General features: G+C 40.2%; 1 protein-coding gene across 2 annotated transcripts in view; it reads left to right on the top strand.

Annotated features, from left to right (window-relative positions):
* plxna4 (plexin A4) overlaps window positions 1-17935 on the top strand; it is a 321912-nt gene that overhangs the window by 246865 nt on the left and 57112 nt on the right. For both annotated transcript variants that reach the window (XM_088072401.1, XM_042511045.2), the window contains exons 10-14: window positions 4381-4581; window positions 5405-5501; window positions 7921-8111; window positions 13362-13513; window positions 15243-15366. In XM_088072401.1, coding sequence (XP_087928527.1) covers window positions 4381-4581; window positions 5405-5501; window positions 7921-8111; window positions 13362-13513; window positions 15243-15366 — 765 coding nt within the window. The remainder of the gene's footprint in view (window positions 1-4380; window positions 4582-5404; window positions 5502-7920; window positions 8112-13361; window positions 13514-15242; window positions 15367-17935) is intronic.

Genomic DNA, 17935 nt, shown 5'->3' on the forward strand with positions numbered 1-17935 from the left:
TAACAGAGTTAGTGGGCAAGTACAAAATACTGATTAAACAGCATTTTTTGTCATTACATATAAAAAAGTAGCAAAGCTGAACGTTTGCTGGCTTACAACATTTTTATTACAGTGTGTGTACCTAACTTCGGAATGCAGCAAGCACTTCATCGGGGAGCGGTTGTCTTTTTTAGATTTTGGTACAGAAAGTGTTGTAAGGGGAATTCTCACTGTAAGCTGCATCCTGTTCTGGGTTTTGCTCCGTCATCATCACATTGTGGTCAAAAGACAGTGGGAGCTTCTTTCTTTGCAGCTGGCAAGGTTGCATCTGCAGCCAAGGTTCTCCTTGCGCTCTCTCCCCCCTAAACTCAATCCCTACATTTTGAGCAGACTAGTAATATTAAGATAAAGGAGCGCAGATGCAAAGTGTGCAATATGCAAGGATTGAATGACATTGTAGAAAAGCAAGTATATAGGAAATATAAAATACAGTATATAGCAAACATGAAACAAAATGTTAAAGTAAATGAGGATAAGGTGCAAAATATAAAAACCAGCTAACAGTTAGGTACAAAAAAAATGATTTAATAAAATTATAGCTAACAGTATGGTGTAAGCAATAAGGTGCAACCCAATATATAAAATATATATAACACAAACAGGTTATCAGTACTTTTAAGATTATAACCCCCCGACAGTAGGAGTCAAGCAGTCAACAGTATGCAGCCTGATGGAGTGAAGAGTTGTAAATTTTAAATCTTGCATATGATGGCACACAGCTACAGGATGTGCATATTTATGAGGAGTGTGTGTACATGTAGTATATGGTTTATGTGCATGTATCTGTGAATTGCATTTGCGCCTCTGTTATTTATCGCACTTCAGTGGTTGGGGGTTGAGAGGGTGGAGTGGAAACGCACTGACATTAGATCAACATAAATGTTGACATGAATCTTAACAGGCGACAGCGAGCATCACTGGCAACACCGTTTGCATCAGTCGCCAACTAGGATATACACGTGTGTTTGTCCAAACCACTGAGAGCCCATTTGGCCTCAGGGACTGCTGGCAACAATCGGAGTGTGTTGTTATATTAGTGTGTATGTATACATACAAACAGGAAAATCAGAGCTAAGTGGGAGAAACAACACACCGTACCAACAGCATACACACTTTGCTTGTTTGTGGATTCCCTGCCACATTATGATTTTTCCTTTGTTATTGAAGCAAATGAGGCATCTGTAATCTGCTTTTTTAATTTATGTATTCATTATTTTTTTTGCTGATTCTTCTATTACAAAACTAAGAAAAGGTGAGAAGTAAGATTGTACTGAGTTTGTAAAGAAATAATCTGTGGTAATCGGGAAACTTGCTTCACCATCACAGAGCAGATGACTTAATTTTGGTTTAAATAAACCTGTCTGTGTCTGTGTAAAAGAGTGTGTTACTATGTTAGATTATTTACCTGAGACTTCACTACATGTTTAAATGGAGCGTAGCTGTTACATCATTCTGATGTAGGCGGAAGGTGTTAATGAAATGGTGAAATAGTGTAGACATTGTGTGTGTGTGTGTGTGTGTGTGTGTGTGTGTGTGTGTGTGTAGTCAGCAGCTGTTGGAATTTGCTTTTTGAAGATTTTTCATCTGCATGACATGTTGTCATAAAGGCACATGATGCAAGAGATGCTGTCTGGCTCTGACTTGCTATCTCATACTGTGATGGGATTCCAAGGCTGTAGATTATTCTTTGTGTAAGTTTGCATGCATATGTGTGTTTGTGTGCATATTCTCACATGTCACTATGTTTACATGCACAGTATCAAAAACACGGATATTTTCTGCATGTGAACGTAGTCGTGGTTAACCTTAAATCTGCTTGCATGTATAAGAAAGTGTCAATTTTGGGGTTCAGGGTTTGTGTGTGTGTGCACGCGCACCACCCTATCACCATATGCCACTATCAGTGTAGATCTGTGTCTTCAAGATTCAGCTTAAGTCGCCATGTTAGGTCATACTCCAGTGCTCCCCATGCCTTCATTTCCACAAACCAGATCAGATTTATTGTCCCTATTGTTCAAGTGTATTAAGTGGAAGAGATGTGATTAAAAATGGATGGCATCTCTCTTTGCTCTCCCATTCATTTTCATACTCCAAATACGTCCCTCCGTTCTTAGGAAAATGAGATTTAGAAGAGCAAACACACGCACCACCTCTTCCTGCCTCTCCTCCACCGCCGAACTCACTCACTCTGTTTGTCATTTATCTATAATGACTTTGTGAATAGTGTCACAGAGCGTTCCCCCTCTCTCACCACGCAGCCATCCAGTCAGTCACTCAGCCTAACCCAATCAAGTGGCTTTTAATGAACTTCAAACAAGTGTTATCACCCAGTTCAACGTGCGCTATGCTTCACTCCCCCCCAGCTCCATCCATGCGGGGGCTCACCTTATCTGCTCTCCTTCTTTTCACCCTCTTTCCCTCTGCCTCTTTGACATGCTAAAGCTCCTCCTGTCGCATATGCTTAATGGTATTTTTTGCTTCTTTCAGTCACTCTGTTTCTTTTGTTGTTCCTCTCTCTCATTTTGCCTATTTCGCGCTCTCTCTCTCTCTATCCACCGCTTTTCAGCAAAAACATGAAACAGTTTAGGAAAGTGCTGTTCTCTATTTACTATCTTACCTTCCTTTTAGCTCTCTCCTCACCTTTCACTTCTACTTGTCAGTCACTTTCCTATTCTTGCCACTGCTTGTCTTTTTTTCTTTCTTTTTCCCCCTGTCCACCTCGTGTCTGTGCCTCACCTGTCCTCCTCCTCTTTCCATTCCCCTCCTCTTCAACTTTCAGGGAAGTCAGAAGTGCTCTATATTTAGCCTGCTACTCACACCTGAATTGATTGGCTGTTAATTTTAGACCTCCAATTGCTAAGTGACTCATCTCTCTCTCCCCCTCTCTCTCTCTCTCTCTCTCTCGCTCTGTCACTCATTCTTGCTTTAATTGCTGCACAGGCAGAAGTCAGCCTGAGTTTTGATCCATCACTGACATCTTTTCTCCATGAACAACCAAACATACAAAAACAAATAAGAGCTCATCTCGTTTCTGTACAAGCATCTGTTTAAAAAGTATCATTAATGCTCCTGTCATGTGCATAATAACGGTGGAGTACCTGTTGAGTTGGCCCTTCACTCATGCTGAATATGAGCAGGTCCGAGGACTGATCAGCTGATCTCAACCCAACAGGAACCATCACAAATAAAGGCACTAAAACACTTCAGTTGGCACACGCTAAAGTGGCAATTTCATTCAATTTAACTAATGTTGGTGAAGTACTGCTACCTGATGAGACGGGCTGGCTCTGTGAGTTTACTGTACGCTGTATGTCAGTCATGTTGTAGGAATATTCCTGGTGCAGTTGGCAACTATCCTCAGTGTCTCTGAAAGAATTGAAAATGTTGACCCTTTCTTCAGGTAGCAGCGGGTCCTTTCAAAGTCTTAAAATGTCTTTGATAAACATTTACGAATTAAAGGCATTAAAAAGTGTTAAATTGTCTTAAAGTTAGATAGGATGGGTATTAAACATCATTTGTACAGTGAAACTATATCCACTGTAGGTACAAACTTTGACACAACACCTGTACACACACACTGTCCCTATTTTTGTCCCCTCTGTGTAATAAGATTGCGTAATGAGTCTGCATTTTTAAACTAAAGCCTAGTTCGCCAGCCTGCTCATGAGTTTGTGGTTATTGAGCAGTAAGCCACAGAAAATACCATCATTTTACATTACTGTTCATTTTTAACTAACATCAGTGTGTTAATAACTTGGAAATAATATACAGTATTTTCACTTTTGGTGTGTATTTCCATTGCAAGTTTGGTCTTCATTTTAAGTGGTATGAAAAGGTTCTAAAATTGTCTTAAATTGAAATTGTCAGCTTTATTGTACATTGTATTATCAATTGTATTCGATAAGAACATGTTTTTGTAAGTCGTCCAAAATTTCAGCACTCACAAAGGTAATTTTGGATCAGCATTTGACTTATCAGTGATGCCAACATTGATCAGCATGTGCACAGATTTCAAATGATATCATGATGTCTTATGCCATAAGATAACTCTTCTGTCTGGTCCTTTGCTTTTACATTATGGCATACAAAGGGCCAGATTTACATGTGATGAACTCAAATAGTTTGTTGTCTCTTAGATTTATCCTTTCTTACATTCAGATCCATAAAAGAGAGTTGTGTATTTTACTGTGCCTCAGGTGGCAGGCAAACTGCACTTCTAATAAGACTCAGGTGCAAAATGACATTGCAGGATCTCCCTGAGTAACATTAAACTAATTGCAGTCATGTATTAAAACTGATTAGTAACAGGCGATCCTTTCTTGTCTTTTTCTCTCTCTCCAGGGGTGTCCCCAGTTGCTGCCTACAGACAGGATCCTGGTGCCGGTGAACGTGGTGAAGCCCATCAGCCTACGGGCAAAGAACCTCCCTCAGCCGCAGTCTGGACAGAGGGGCTACGAGTGTCTGCTGACCATCCAGGGAAACGAGCACAGAGTTCCTGCCCTACGCTTCAACAGCTCCTCAGTGCAGTGTCAAAATACATCGGTGAGCATGAGTGTGTGCGTGTGTGTGTGTTTTACTTGCCAAGGATATCATCATTGACCACTACCCTTCCACACACACAGCAACACAGTCTCTATAAAACCCCCCATTTCTATAAAGTTTTCCTGTAAAAATGACCATAATATTCTTTCATACTCTCATAAAACACACACACACTGATTCCAGCTGACTCTGCTTGCTAGACAGTGGGTTGATGAGACAAGGGCCTGACTTTGTCTCTCCTACACAGCCATCTCAGCGATCATGCTCCATTCACTGTCTGAATAACACATTGACAGCAATGAGAGACTAGCATGAAAAAGGCTTTATGCTGGTCTTGATGCTAATCGTCTGTTGATACAATAACATCTCATCTTCCTGTCTATCTTCATCATGCTGTGTGTGTGTGTGTGTGTGTGTGTGTAGATATGTCTGCAGGATTTGTGTGTTTAATCACAGTACAATCCAAATATTGTACTTTGATTAAACAGTGAAGGAGGGGGACTGTAATTTAGTGGAAAATTGTGATTCTAGTACCAACCCATCCATGCTGCTAGTGTTACAGAAACAAATGAAAAATAATCTTTGAAAGCTCTCTGGTGTGTAGAGCATGTGTGTGTTGTGTATGTGTGTGAGTTCATGAGTGTATTCACAGTGGCTGAAGCCACCTGTTGGTGTTGCATTTTGCATTCAAAGGAGTATTCTTATACCAGAGGCTTTTGGACTTGGAGATAATAGACAGTTTAAAGTAGCTCAACAGCTTCTCTCTCTCATACTCTCCTCGCCGGTCTCTCCCTCTTCCCCTCTCCGGTTGCCATGGTGATAGTATTTCTATGATGGGATGGAGATGAGCAGTCTTCCCGTGGAGCTGACCGTCATCTGGAACGGAGATTTCAGCATTGACAACCCCGCCCACAACAAAGGTGAGCATGCATGGAGGCAAGAGCACTCGCACTCTCTCTCTCTCTCTCTCACACACACACACACACGCACGCACGCACGCACACACACGCGCGTGCGCGCGCGCCCACCCACATAAATTCATTTTAGCTCTTACCATAATTCTCGCTATATCATAAGAAACCAAACACACACACACACATAGTCGACATATTCTCTCATAAACTCTCACTTAAACACACACACATATAGACACAATCACACAGTAAAGCGGCTGCTTCCACATTGTTGCCCTTGGAGCCGGTCTCCATGGCAACAGGCGGGCGGTGTGCTGAGGTGCAGCATCCATCCCCTGATGTTGCCGTGTAGAGTGGTTAACTTTAACACATCCTCTCTTACGCTTTTCCTTCTGTAGGTCTCTTTTTTCCCCCTCGCGTCCCTCCATTTGTCCATCTGTCTCTCCTGCACCCCACCGTCATCCCTCTGTCTCTCTCTGACTCTCTAAATTCCATTTTCTTGCCTCCTCGCAAACATTATTTCTATTCAGCTGTTTCTCTTATTTGCTCTGTCAACACCTCTCTGGGAGTTTGGCAATCTATCCATCTCTGTCGCCGGCGCCGCTCTCCTCCCTTCATTTCATTTTTCTCATCTTGGCAATTCAATGAAGCTTTACTGGCACCCATTTCAGAAGAGCAGTAATGGAAAAACATGCAGATACAGCTGAACATATTGCTAATAAATAAAAATAATAACAAAAAATAATGAATCTATGTAATAGGGCTTAATGTACTTTTCCTACATAATGATATAATTAATGGCCGGTAAATCCTCCATATAATTAAACCATCCATATACCAGTAGAGGGGGTGTTAATGCACCTTAAATGGAAGTTTCCACGTGCCTAAACCAAGAGAAGGAGAGTTAATAGTAGTAGTAGAAGAAGGTGTGACCGGCACAGAAAGTAATGACCACAATTGTGATTTTTGTTTTGTTTATTTACTCAGTTTCCACTGTCACTTAAACACTCAAAATTTTTTAAACCAACTGTACAGAGTTTGACATGCTGCAGAACCAAATTAAGATTTCTTTGTCTATTTATTGTTAGATTTGTTGAAATTATTTTGATTTTACTTGTTTTGAATCTACCTCAGAATTGTGAAATGTTCAGCTGTTTGGCAAATGTTAGTTGGCAACTAACAGTTTCAACCATAATTAACCCTTTGATCTCTTCAACTTTCCCTCAGAAGCAAAAATCAGCCTGTCAACTCAAAAGAAATAAAGATTGGATTTTTTGTGATAATTATCTGTCGAACAATATGAAGTTTTTTAGCACGTGAACATCTTTAGCTTTATCGCCCAGTCCTAGCTGAAATTATGAATCTTATGTAACCAAAGCAAACTTATTATTCCAGGCCAAATTTAAAGAATGCTGATATGAAGTATATCATATGATATTTATTGCTGCCTCTAAATTTAATTTTTGTCCAGCTATCCATCTACTCACAGTATATATAGAATGACAGCTCAGTGTTGAATTTTTAAGCTGTCAGGATTCAGCTGCTGAGCTTAATTCAGTTTGGCCACTGGCTATCCACCACTGCGAGTGATCCATACTGGGGCAGGAAAACAGCGGCATGCTGGGGGTTGTAGTTCTCTGACAGGAAAACAACTCATTTTGACCCAAGGCAGCAGAGTCAGGCATAAGAAACATTGTTGTTAAAATATGGATGATATGCCAACATGACACAGTGCTGAAAGGCAAAGTTTATACAGTATTTGTGTGTTTTGTTTTGTGGTTGTGTGCATGTGTGTCTGAGTCAAATAACAAAACATATCCTTGAGCGTAAGTGTAGAATCAAAGAAGCAACAAAAGTTCGGGAAAGAGTGGGAGATGCTTGAACTGGAGAGTCCTGCTCTGCCATCCTCCTACCTTTGTTTGCCTTTGGAAGAAGCAGCTCCCAGGGCATCATTTGATGGACAGATCACACATGCATCTAATGGCAATTAAAAAGAAAATGGCTGGCCTGTTGCCATGGAGATGATATGTTAAATGTGTGGTGAATAAGCAGAGGCGAGGCAGCAGTGTAGGAAACTCAAAGGGGGGGGGTATATAGAGATGATGATAGATGAAGAAATAATGAGACAGAGATATCAACGAATGTCGCTCTAAAAATGCTCAGTTTGTTGTTCGCAAATTCAAACAGCAGCTGACAGACATTGAAAGATTTGGGTAAACAACCCGAATGTTAGTTTGTTGTGTGTTTTGAAGTGTTTGTCCGACATTTTAGAGGCTTTTGCACAAAATAAATTTGCATGCATTTGCTGTTCTGTAATCATTTGTACAAAGGTTGCTTACCACTTTTTCTCCCTCTGTCGTTACCTTCCCTTCCCCCTTGTTTTCTCTCACTCCTTCTCTCTGTCTCTTTCCTCCCTCCTGCACAGTCCATCTGTACAAGTGCGACGCCCAGCGTGGAAGCTGCGGTTTGTGTCTGAAAGCAGACCCGCTGTTCGGATGTGTCTGGTGTAAAGGAGACAACCGATGCACCCTCAAACAGCACTGCCCCCACCCTGAGAACCAGTGGCTGGAGCACAACGGCATCAACAGCAAGTGCACCCACCCACGTATCACACAGGTGCGACAAACACACGGATGCATCTCTGCACATTCAATGCATACTTTAAACATCATTCAAGCAATGCCAACATTAATGGCTTTTAACTCAAAAGGCCATACATGCACACACACAAATAATTGCAGTGCACTGAGGGGAACACACTTATAGTCATCACCTCAGAGACAGTGTGGCAGCTGATCATTTCAACATAATGGCAGAAGCTGTGAGTCACCACAAGCTATTCAGTCTGACAGCATTTGCAAGGAAAGATCTGTTTTACCGTGCACTTACACATCTCTCTTAGAAGTTGATGTGGAAAATCTACTCTTGTCACTCTTCATATTGCTAAATAATATAATAAAGTCGATGAGTGTTTTTTAATTAAATATACAGTATATAACACAAGTCTGATATTAGAGAAGTCTTTAGCACAACACATGTGCTTGGACGGACATATCAAGAAGGACATACTAGAAGCTTAAAATTGGGCGATTGTGTGTGAGCTGGTGAGGTGTGTGCTTTTGTATCTTCAGGGCTTCAGACTCTGCTATGTAGTCGCTTTTTTGCAACCATTTAGCACCAGTGACACATGCAAATATTATTCCTATATGAACTGGAGAGCTGTTATTTTATTTCTCGCACACAGTGAGTAAATACTCAAGTTTAATGGCACTGCTGCAGCAGTTTAACTTCTGCTAAAAACTGTTGACAGGAAGCTCAAGTTCACAGCAAAAACATCAACACTTTCAGCCAGAGATGAGCCAGGTGGTTTCGATTGGATTTGTTTCATTGTAAAAATACTTTAGGTAACTTTATCACAAGGATACTTAAATTGAACTGTATTATAACAGTAGTTGATTAAACTTCATTATTACACCACTTCATTTTACTCAATTATGAAAATACTTTATTTTAATTTATTATATAGTGCTTTATTTATCTTCATTGTAACAGTACTTTATGTAGGTTTATTGAAACAGTAGTTTATTTAGTAGTTAAGTACTTATTTATGAAAGAAAAATAAAGTTTATTTATTTATCTATAAAGTTTCTTTGATAGGGACAATGTGAATAAACATAGTACAACTTCCGCCTGCTAGCTGTAGTAACTGAAATATATATATTGATACAGGCAAAGTGTGTGTTACTTGTAAGCAACAACAAGGTCGATGTCGTATCATCCAGACATGCAGGAGCCTCTCAACACAAAGTGCAAAGAGAACTGATGCCTCTCGCGTCAGTGCACAAATTAAATATTCTCATTAGACACGGAATCAAACATTTCTTTTTCATCAAGGAGTCCTTCACAAGAGTCACAATTACAGCAGTCATTTGAACAGGCCTTTTTCATTTCTTCAGATTTTAAATTGGACTGCTTGTTTTTCACAGAATTGACTTACGCTGTGATTTCAGCGTGAACATACCTATGTAACATCTAGAAAAAGACAAATCCTCCTCATTCCTGCTAGTTATCAATCAACTCTGCACAGATGGTCGCGCAAACCCCACTTAACCCAGCGTGCTCCTGCAAAGCGCAGACACCATGTGAGGCAAATGGACTTGACCTGCGCAAGACATATAAAAGGGTCTATAGCAGAAGGGATAAGGGTCAGCGAGATGAAGGATAAGAGGATGCAAAGGAAAGATGGATGGAAAGATGCCCAGATGACGGGAGAGGAGGATTGATTGGGCTTAAGTGAAAGAGAAGTGGTGATGGATGGATCCTCTGAGCCAGAATAGAGTCATGTGAGGCTGAAGGGGAGGAAGAAGACCCCTGCACCCTCCCCATATCCCCATGATGGATTTAAGGTCCTCTCTGCATCTTTTTCCTGAGGACGAGAGTCAGGAGCAGATGGCGACTGACTAGAGATGAAGGGATGAAGCAAAGCGTGGATAAAAAAAGACAGGAAAGGGAATCCCTTCTGGCGTCCGGAGGAGTGATGGGTTTGGACGGAGAGAGGGTAGAGGGATGCAGGAATGGAAGGATAATCCCTTCTCCGCTGTCCGCTCACCACATCATTCTACACTGACCGGCATACAGATAAGTGGCCGACCTTGGTGGAGATTCACTGACAGCAGCACCGTAAAATCTCATTGTTTCTTGTAATCTTGAATGCACCGCGCATCTGATCCCTTCAGATCATGTTCATCTGATGCACTGCAGCAGAATTTTTCATTAGATCCTGGAATTTTTAAAATACAGGGGGAATATTCAGTAGAACTGGATATTAGTACTCAATACGTTTAAAGTGTCAACCAGTATAACCCATTGCCAAGTAATATTGAAACATCTCTAGTGAAATGATACCTGCATTCTTTTTTTGTGCCAGCGTTTCTGATCCTGGATTGTTTCTTCTCACCGCTTGATCAACATAATGTGCAGCCATCTCCAGAGCAAGTCTCATTAGCCAGGCTTTCCCACCAATTCATCTATTTATGGCAGACCACCACAAATAGATTTTAGGAGCTGGACTGTTAATTAGGAGCTCTATTTGAATACATATACTTTTTTGTTTATTTATGGTGCACCTGGGGCAAAGACACTAAAAGTGTAACTTAACCGTTAACTCTGCTGGATCTAAAACTGCTTTCACATACAAACGTTGGCAAACAATGATTTAAAACATGAATGACAGAGTTGACAGTTCAGCATCCTGAGATGCTACCACAAATGTTCGCCACCCTAATCACATTATAGGTATCAAATTTAATACTCTGTTGGTATCACTCTTATTTTAAGAGTGCTGGTATTGGTATTGTAATTTTTTTTAATTTATACCCAGCCCTTATAGACAGAAGACAGACACAGCAGAGAAAAGTCTGGAATCTTTGGACATTGAGGACATAGACGTCTTCAAAATCGGGGACTTAATTGCCTCTTGTCTACTCATTAATAGCCCAAACCACTCTGATTATTTTTATCAAGGCGAAATCAAATCAACTCTTGAGGACGGCGATGAGAAGATGGTGACATTTTGTCCCTCGTTGCGCTTATTAAAGAGTCTGGATCAGTGAGGCGCAATCCATCATTCCTCCACTCCACTGTTTGTCTTCACCCCATGCGGTGGATTTATTCCCGGAGATGGTCCCTGTATTTCTCCTTACATCCCCGAGGCTGCAGCAGGGACATATTGCAGCCTTCTCACGTCCCCCATAAAAACTGTCAGTGGGTGAGGAGTGAGGACTTTTCAAGACGACCAGGGCTCTAATGCATTCTAATACGCTTCATTATAATGACATCTCCCATCAACAATATGAGAGAAAGAGACTCGCAGAGAAAGATGGAAAGAGAAAGGGAGAGAGAGAGAGAGAAGTGATTAAGTGTTTGCCTCTACCCAACCGTCAATTATCTTGTCAAAGTCACAAATCTAATCAACGCCTCATTGCGTCTCACCCCCTCTCTCTTTCATTCTTTGCTTCTTCCCTCTCCTTCACCATTTCTCTTTAATTCTTTGTCCCTCTTCATCTTCCAGATTTGCTAATAAATGGGAGAGCCACGACGCATTGTGTGCAATCTTTTTAATTGCATGTATTGTAGCTCCGTTTCCCAGAAGGCTGTTTTTTTTCATTAAGATATCAGCAGGGAGCCTTATTAATCAGAGACATTGAACCATACTATAACGATATCTCCCACATGGCAGCCACAGGACTTCTGTTGTGCATGACCTGGCTCGAGCTCGCCTACTTCCTCTCAAGCCCAGCTAGTTCAATTTGTTTTAGTTCACTTCTTTGAAAAAATAACCAAATTAAAAATGTCTGGTGATAATGTGGTAGTGACATAAGGATTATCATACGACAACAAGCAAGACTTTCAAGCCTAAAGATAAAGCCACAAACACACACACTCACACTCAGCACTCTACCTGAACACCGCAGGGGGTCACACTGCCAACTGTAAACAGCAGAGAAACAATCAGAGCCTCAGCTTCAGTGAAAATCCTCTGGATCACTATTTTTCAGCAGAATGGTGACACAGCACCATTAAAGCCCCTTTCTGCAGCATGGAGGACTTCTGCTTGACAGAGACAGATAGAAAGAGAATATTCTGTGTCCGTCTCTAACATCCATCCATCTGGGCTGCCCTGATGATGTGTACACACACACACACACACACACACACACACACACACACACACACACACACACACACACACACTCTCACTGGCCAAAAAGTAATTGTGTGAGTAAAGTGTTGATGGATGCTGGAACCGCCTCATCAACAATGAGAGATGTTGCTGATAAATCAAAGGACACTGTGATTACTGCAAAGATGTCATCCAATGCCAAGTTTTTAGTTCATCTTATGTAATATATGGACGTCGTTCTCAGTGAATACAGGATTGAGAAATGACAATCCCTTGACCCTGAGTCTTGACCTCTGAGCTGTCACTGAGGCTGTTATTATTTCATTTATTGTCTCTTTTCCGCAGATGTCTCTCCTGTCCCCATCGCCCTCTAGCAAATCATTTTTTTCAGAGAGTTACATAATGTGTGAACAGAACACACCAAGGACTTATCCCCAAAGAACATGAAAATGTGAAGTATCAATGTAAAGCTTTTACTCTTCACAGGGGATCCAGTTTATGTTTAGAAATTAAATTAGCTTTTTGTTATGTGGCAAAGAAATTTGAATTTGAGGAAGTATAAGACACAACACAGTCTCGATGTCATTTGCCTTGTTAAAAAGCCTTTTTTTTTCAAAATATTCTGCTACATTAAATACATTTTTTTGTGTGTAGAAAAAACACTAGACATATTTTACAAATTTAACATGTAGACAAAAGACTTAAAGAGAGGAAAATGAATAAAGTGGTGTCATTTATACCTTACCTTTACTTTTCTTACAATCGCTTATCTACAATTTTCACATCTAAACCTTTCCTTATTTGAGTTTTAAATTAAAAGTAAACTATGCAGGATTGTTATTTAAAAAAAAAAATTCTCATATTCTCATGTAAAATTAGAAAGATCGGAGACCCTGACCTCTGCTTGTTTTTTTCTGCGCAAATGAGGTTGGAAGTGGTAGCAAGCATAGTGAGGCAAAACACCAAGCAGACAAAGATGGGGTTGGCCTTCCCTTTCACTTTTGCTGGTGATAACATTAGCCAACAATTCCTGCAAAGTATACGTTTGAACTTCCTCTCATCGTCTTCTGCCAAGTGGTACTTTACTGTGTGTAATCAGCAAAATGTTCGGTCCAGGTCTTGTTTAGGAAAACAAAGAAAATGACATCTTCAAAATCATCATTCTAGATTTGAATCTCTTACAGATTACACCTCTCCGGGGTCCCAGGGAGGGCGGCACGCTCGTGACTATTCATGGCGAGAATCTGGGACTAGAGTTCAGAGAGATTCAGGATAATGTGAAGGTGGCAGAAGTGGATTGCACCCCCATACGCGAGGGCTACATCCCTGCTGAACAGTAAGTCCCATTTTACTTTGATGACAATATGCACATGGTTCCCACAGTTGTGGGAAACCTGGAAAAGTCATGGAATATCACAATCACATTTTCCAGACATGGAAAAGTCATGGAATTAGTAAAAGTTGTTTTGGAAAAGGCTAGGAATTTTGTTGATCATATTGAGATAGTTCCAGCTATCTAATGTGGATATTCCACATAATGAAACATGACGGTGAAGTTATTTTCTGTAGCTGTTAATGTAACGTAGCTCTAATATGTGTCAATGTTTTAACCTTTTTTTTTTTACTATCGGAGACTTTTTTGTCTTCCTGTATGTATGGCAGCTTACTGTTATTATGTTAAAATAGACTTTGAATCTGATATGTTGAAAAAGCACTGGACAAGTGGGTCAAGAAGTAGAAATATCATGGGTCCTTGAATGGTCATGGAAAAGTTTTGAAATTTTGTACATGAATATGTATGGAAACCCTGAATAGAGAACATTAGCAGCACTATGTAATAAATAGCACATCTTCACCTTGTCTCAATTTACATTCCTTCAGAGCACTACGTCCCATTTGAGGCAGCAGCTTTCAAAGCACCTATTAATATCACATATACTCATAATTACTGCTTGTAATGAGCTTTGGTGTGCAGTAATTCGCCATTTTGTCGACCAAAATGTACATAATATCTATGAATATAGTCTTTTTCCAGCTGCACTGAAACCAGAGGGAGAAGATATTGCGGAAGAGCAGTAAAGCTAAAACCTGAATTCAGCAAAGTGTTTCTGCTCTTCCTTCACTTTCCATAATCCCACTGAAAACACTTTGACCACAGCTGAACACTTCATGCCCTACAGGGAACAAGGCACTTGAGTCACAGATACAACACTATGTTACCTGTGTTACTCGCACGACGGAGCCGTAACAAGTCAGCCTGACCAACTGATAATGAGTCAGAGTACTCACCTCAGGGTGTTTGTGTGCAAGTGTGTCTGTGTGTGAGGCAGCGTGAAAGAGGGCGAGTGAGTAACAGAGAGAGAAAGAGAGAGAGACTATGACATGACTGGTAAACTAATGCTAAATTAGCCTAATCCCTAGACCAGAAGAAATTGAGGTTTGATTTAACTTCAAGCCATGTGTACTGCTGTGGGCAATAGAGGAAAAACTCAGGTCTCTGTATTTTGGTAGCACGCGCACACACACACACACACACACTCCCGTAATCATTTTTAAAGTTCGGGAGGTTACATTTAGTTGACATTTAAGTTTAATCCAGTGCTTTGGTACCTTACAGGTGCCGTCTGTCAAATTATTTTAAACTAGTTTAAAGTTGGCTTATCAACAGAGCCAGGGCCTCTTCTGCTTAGAAAGTAAGTTGTGCGCCAGCAGTTTCTAAGCAAATGCTGACCCAGCAGAAGAGGCAGCTGTATTTGAGGTCATATGTAAAAGGATAGAGACTCTTTTCCCTTTTCTCCCACAAGTTGGCAGTGTGCAGGAGGTAAGGTTGCTGCCAAATAATACATTATTTTATTGAGGTTTTAACAAGTTTAGGTCCATTCTTTTTACATAATCTGCTCGGCATTTTGCTGGCAAGGCAAATGCACGTCAGGGTTTTCTAGAGATTTTTGAATTTGCATTTTTTGCATGGCGTATGTAAATATAAGAATGTGTCTGTATATAAATTTCCATATGTTTTTTTACATTCATGTTCCACAAATATGCTAATGTGTGTTTTTTTTCAGGATTGTGTGTGAGATGGGTAAAGCAGAGAAGAGCCAGTATACTGGGAACGTGCAGGTCTGTGTTGGTGTTGGAGAGTGCAGACCAGAATTCATGGCAAAGTCCTCCAAGTACTACTATTTTGTGGTGAGTCTACACTTTTAGTATTCAATCATTTTACTTCACCCAGAAACGGCCCTTTGTATATTCAATCATTCGTCATCATCATTCGTGCAGGTAATACTATTTTTTTTTCGTGACTTCACAGTATCACAGCAGTATGACTTGATTTATAGTATTCTTCAAACATGAACTTTTCAACTTGAAAATGATGATATTGAAAGTGAAAAAAATGTGTTAGATTTGTCTTCCTGTAATACACAGCACACTAAAATCTGTCTTTACACCAGTGGTTCTCAACCAGGGGTAAGGGGACTCCCAGGGGCTCTTAAGAAGTGCAAGCAGGGGTAGAAATATGGGGAATAGTTTATTTTTACGTTTTTTTTTTCTTTTAACTTTTTTTTAAAATGTTGTTAACAAAAAATATACAAAAAATAGGTGGAGGGCTGCCACTGCTTGCAGTTTCCAAATTTTTATACATTATTTTCAGACCAGCTTACTGAACAACGCCTCTTTTTTCTTAGTCTGTCCATTTATCCCAGCATTGTGCATGTGTCCCTGCTCAAGTCCATTTATTTTTACTATTTAATTCCCTATAGAAGTGAGCCCAATATGAATAAGAGTGACTATTCTGATGAAAGGTCTCACTTCCTCCACGTTTATCTCCTCAACTGTAATTGGCAACTACAGAATTCTGGTCGTAATCATATCTAACCAGCATCTTTTCAGATGGAGGTCCCTGAATGTATGTTAGTAAAGGGGTCCTTGACATGAAAAAAAGTTGAGAACCACTGCTCTACATCACTTGGACGTAGGGCTGATTGATTTGATGGTTAAAAAGACTCTCGTTTATGGATTCATTACATACAGTGTTTCGCTTCTATAAGCACAAAGGCACCCATGCTGCATATGTCACCCTCTGCATGTTAGCACCTTGCTGGTTGTTGATTGTCTGTGTTCTCACCTCCTGTGTTAATACCATACGCACACGTTTTGGCTGTGATCCGACATGTTGCGGCTTTCCCTCTCAGCATTTCTCTCATGTGTCGCGAATCAGACGTGAGACATAACTGGCGGTCACTAATGAGCGTAGAATGAAAAAGAAACACTGACGGTTATAAAAACATTCTTCTGACATGAACACATAAAACACGCACGTAACACTTTGAAAACCCACTCTACACACAATTAATCACCATCCCTCGCGCACTGGCACACTCTCTGAAATAAATTTGCAGTTGTTGCCATTATGTACCTGTTTTATGGAGTTTTATCATTTTTATTGCCGTCCATTAATAGGCGCTGGCTGAGGTTTATTTCTCAATGGGGTCTCTGTACAGGATTATATGATGTTAGGTCTAGATGTCACACCACGCAGCAGGCTGCAGATGAGATTATAAGAAGGCCAAATGAACTGGAGGAGGATTTATTTTATGCACAGCTTCCAGTTGACTACATCAGATGCTACTGTGTCAAAGCCTTTTCTTCACAGTATAGTGTATGTGAGTGGGATTAGTGAGCGCAGGTGTATACTAACACTCAAAGGTATCTTTAGCTGAGAAAGCTCAGTAGATTTTATTTCTGGATCCCATATCCTGTTAGAACAAACCGGTTTTCTAATTACACAGGAGCAAGTTCACTCATTTCTCCTCCTTGTACATAGGTAGAAAGTTTTGTTTTTATAACGAGGCTAAGAACAAAGTGCATTGAAACATCGGAACTTGTTATATTAACATGAATGTAAAATTTAAAATTGTTCATGGCATGTTTATCTGTTTTTATGCCTCTCGTGGTGACTGCCATGGCCAAAAGCATTAAGTTTTTGGGTTGTTCATCTGTCCATCCCATTCATGTGACCACAACAGCTCAAGGAAATTCCTAAAATTTGGCGTCCACTTGGATTCAGGGATGAACTGATTAGAATTTGGTGGTCAAAAGTCTCTGTGTGTTCCGTGTGTCTCTGTCTCATCCTTGTGAATGTGTTGTCACAAGAGCACTTTAAGGAACTTTCCTAAAATTTGGCACAAACGTCCACTTGGACTCAAGAATGAAATGATTGGATTTCAGTGGTCACAATTCAAGGTGACTGTACCCTAACAAAACATGTTTTTGGCCATATCTCAAGAATTTGTACACTTATTATGAGAAAATTTCCCATCAGTGTCTAATAGGATAAAACGATGAAGTAATGTTATTTTATATCCAAAAGGTCAAAGGTCAGCTCCACTGTGACATTGTAACATTCTGCAAAAAACAATTTTCCATTATTTGACGTCATATCTCAGGAGCATTAGAGGGAGACTTTTGGTCAGATACTGAATTGGTGGCACTAATTTTGAGTGTCCACCTTGAAACTGTGATTATTGTATGGATCTTCAGTGCTGCTGGGCCGAAGATGTGTACTGTCATGGCTTCATATAAGACTGGACAGACATCGATGTAAAATACAACTTGATTGTTTCGCAAAGGCCTCCAACTGTGAGGCATTAAATCTAGTTAATTACACAAATGTAAACAAATTAACAATGCAAGCACAACATTTCACATACAAAAATATATTAAATTCTATATTTAACTTCTCTCGTTTAGTAACTGT

This window comes from Plectropomus leopardus, chromosome 22, assembly GCF_026936395.1.
Source record: "Plectropomus leopardus strain MGB_pleo_1.0 chromosome 22, ASM2693639v1, whole genome shotgun sequence".
Taxonomy (NCBI): Eukaryota; Metazoa; Chordata; class Actinopteri; order Perciformes; family Serranidae; genus Plectropomus; species Plectropomus leopardus.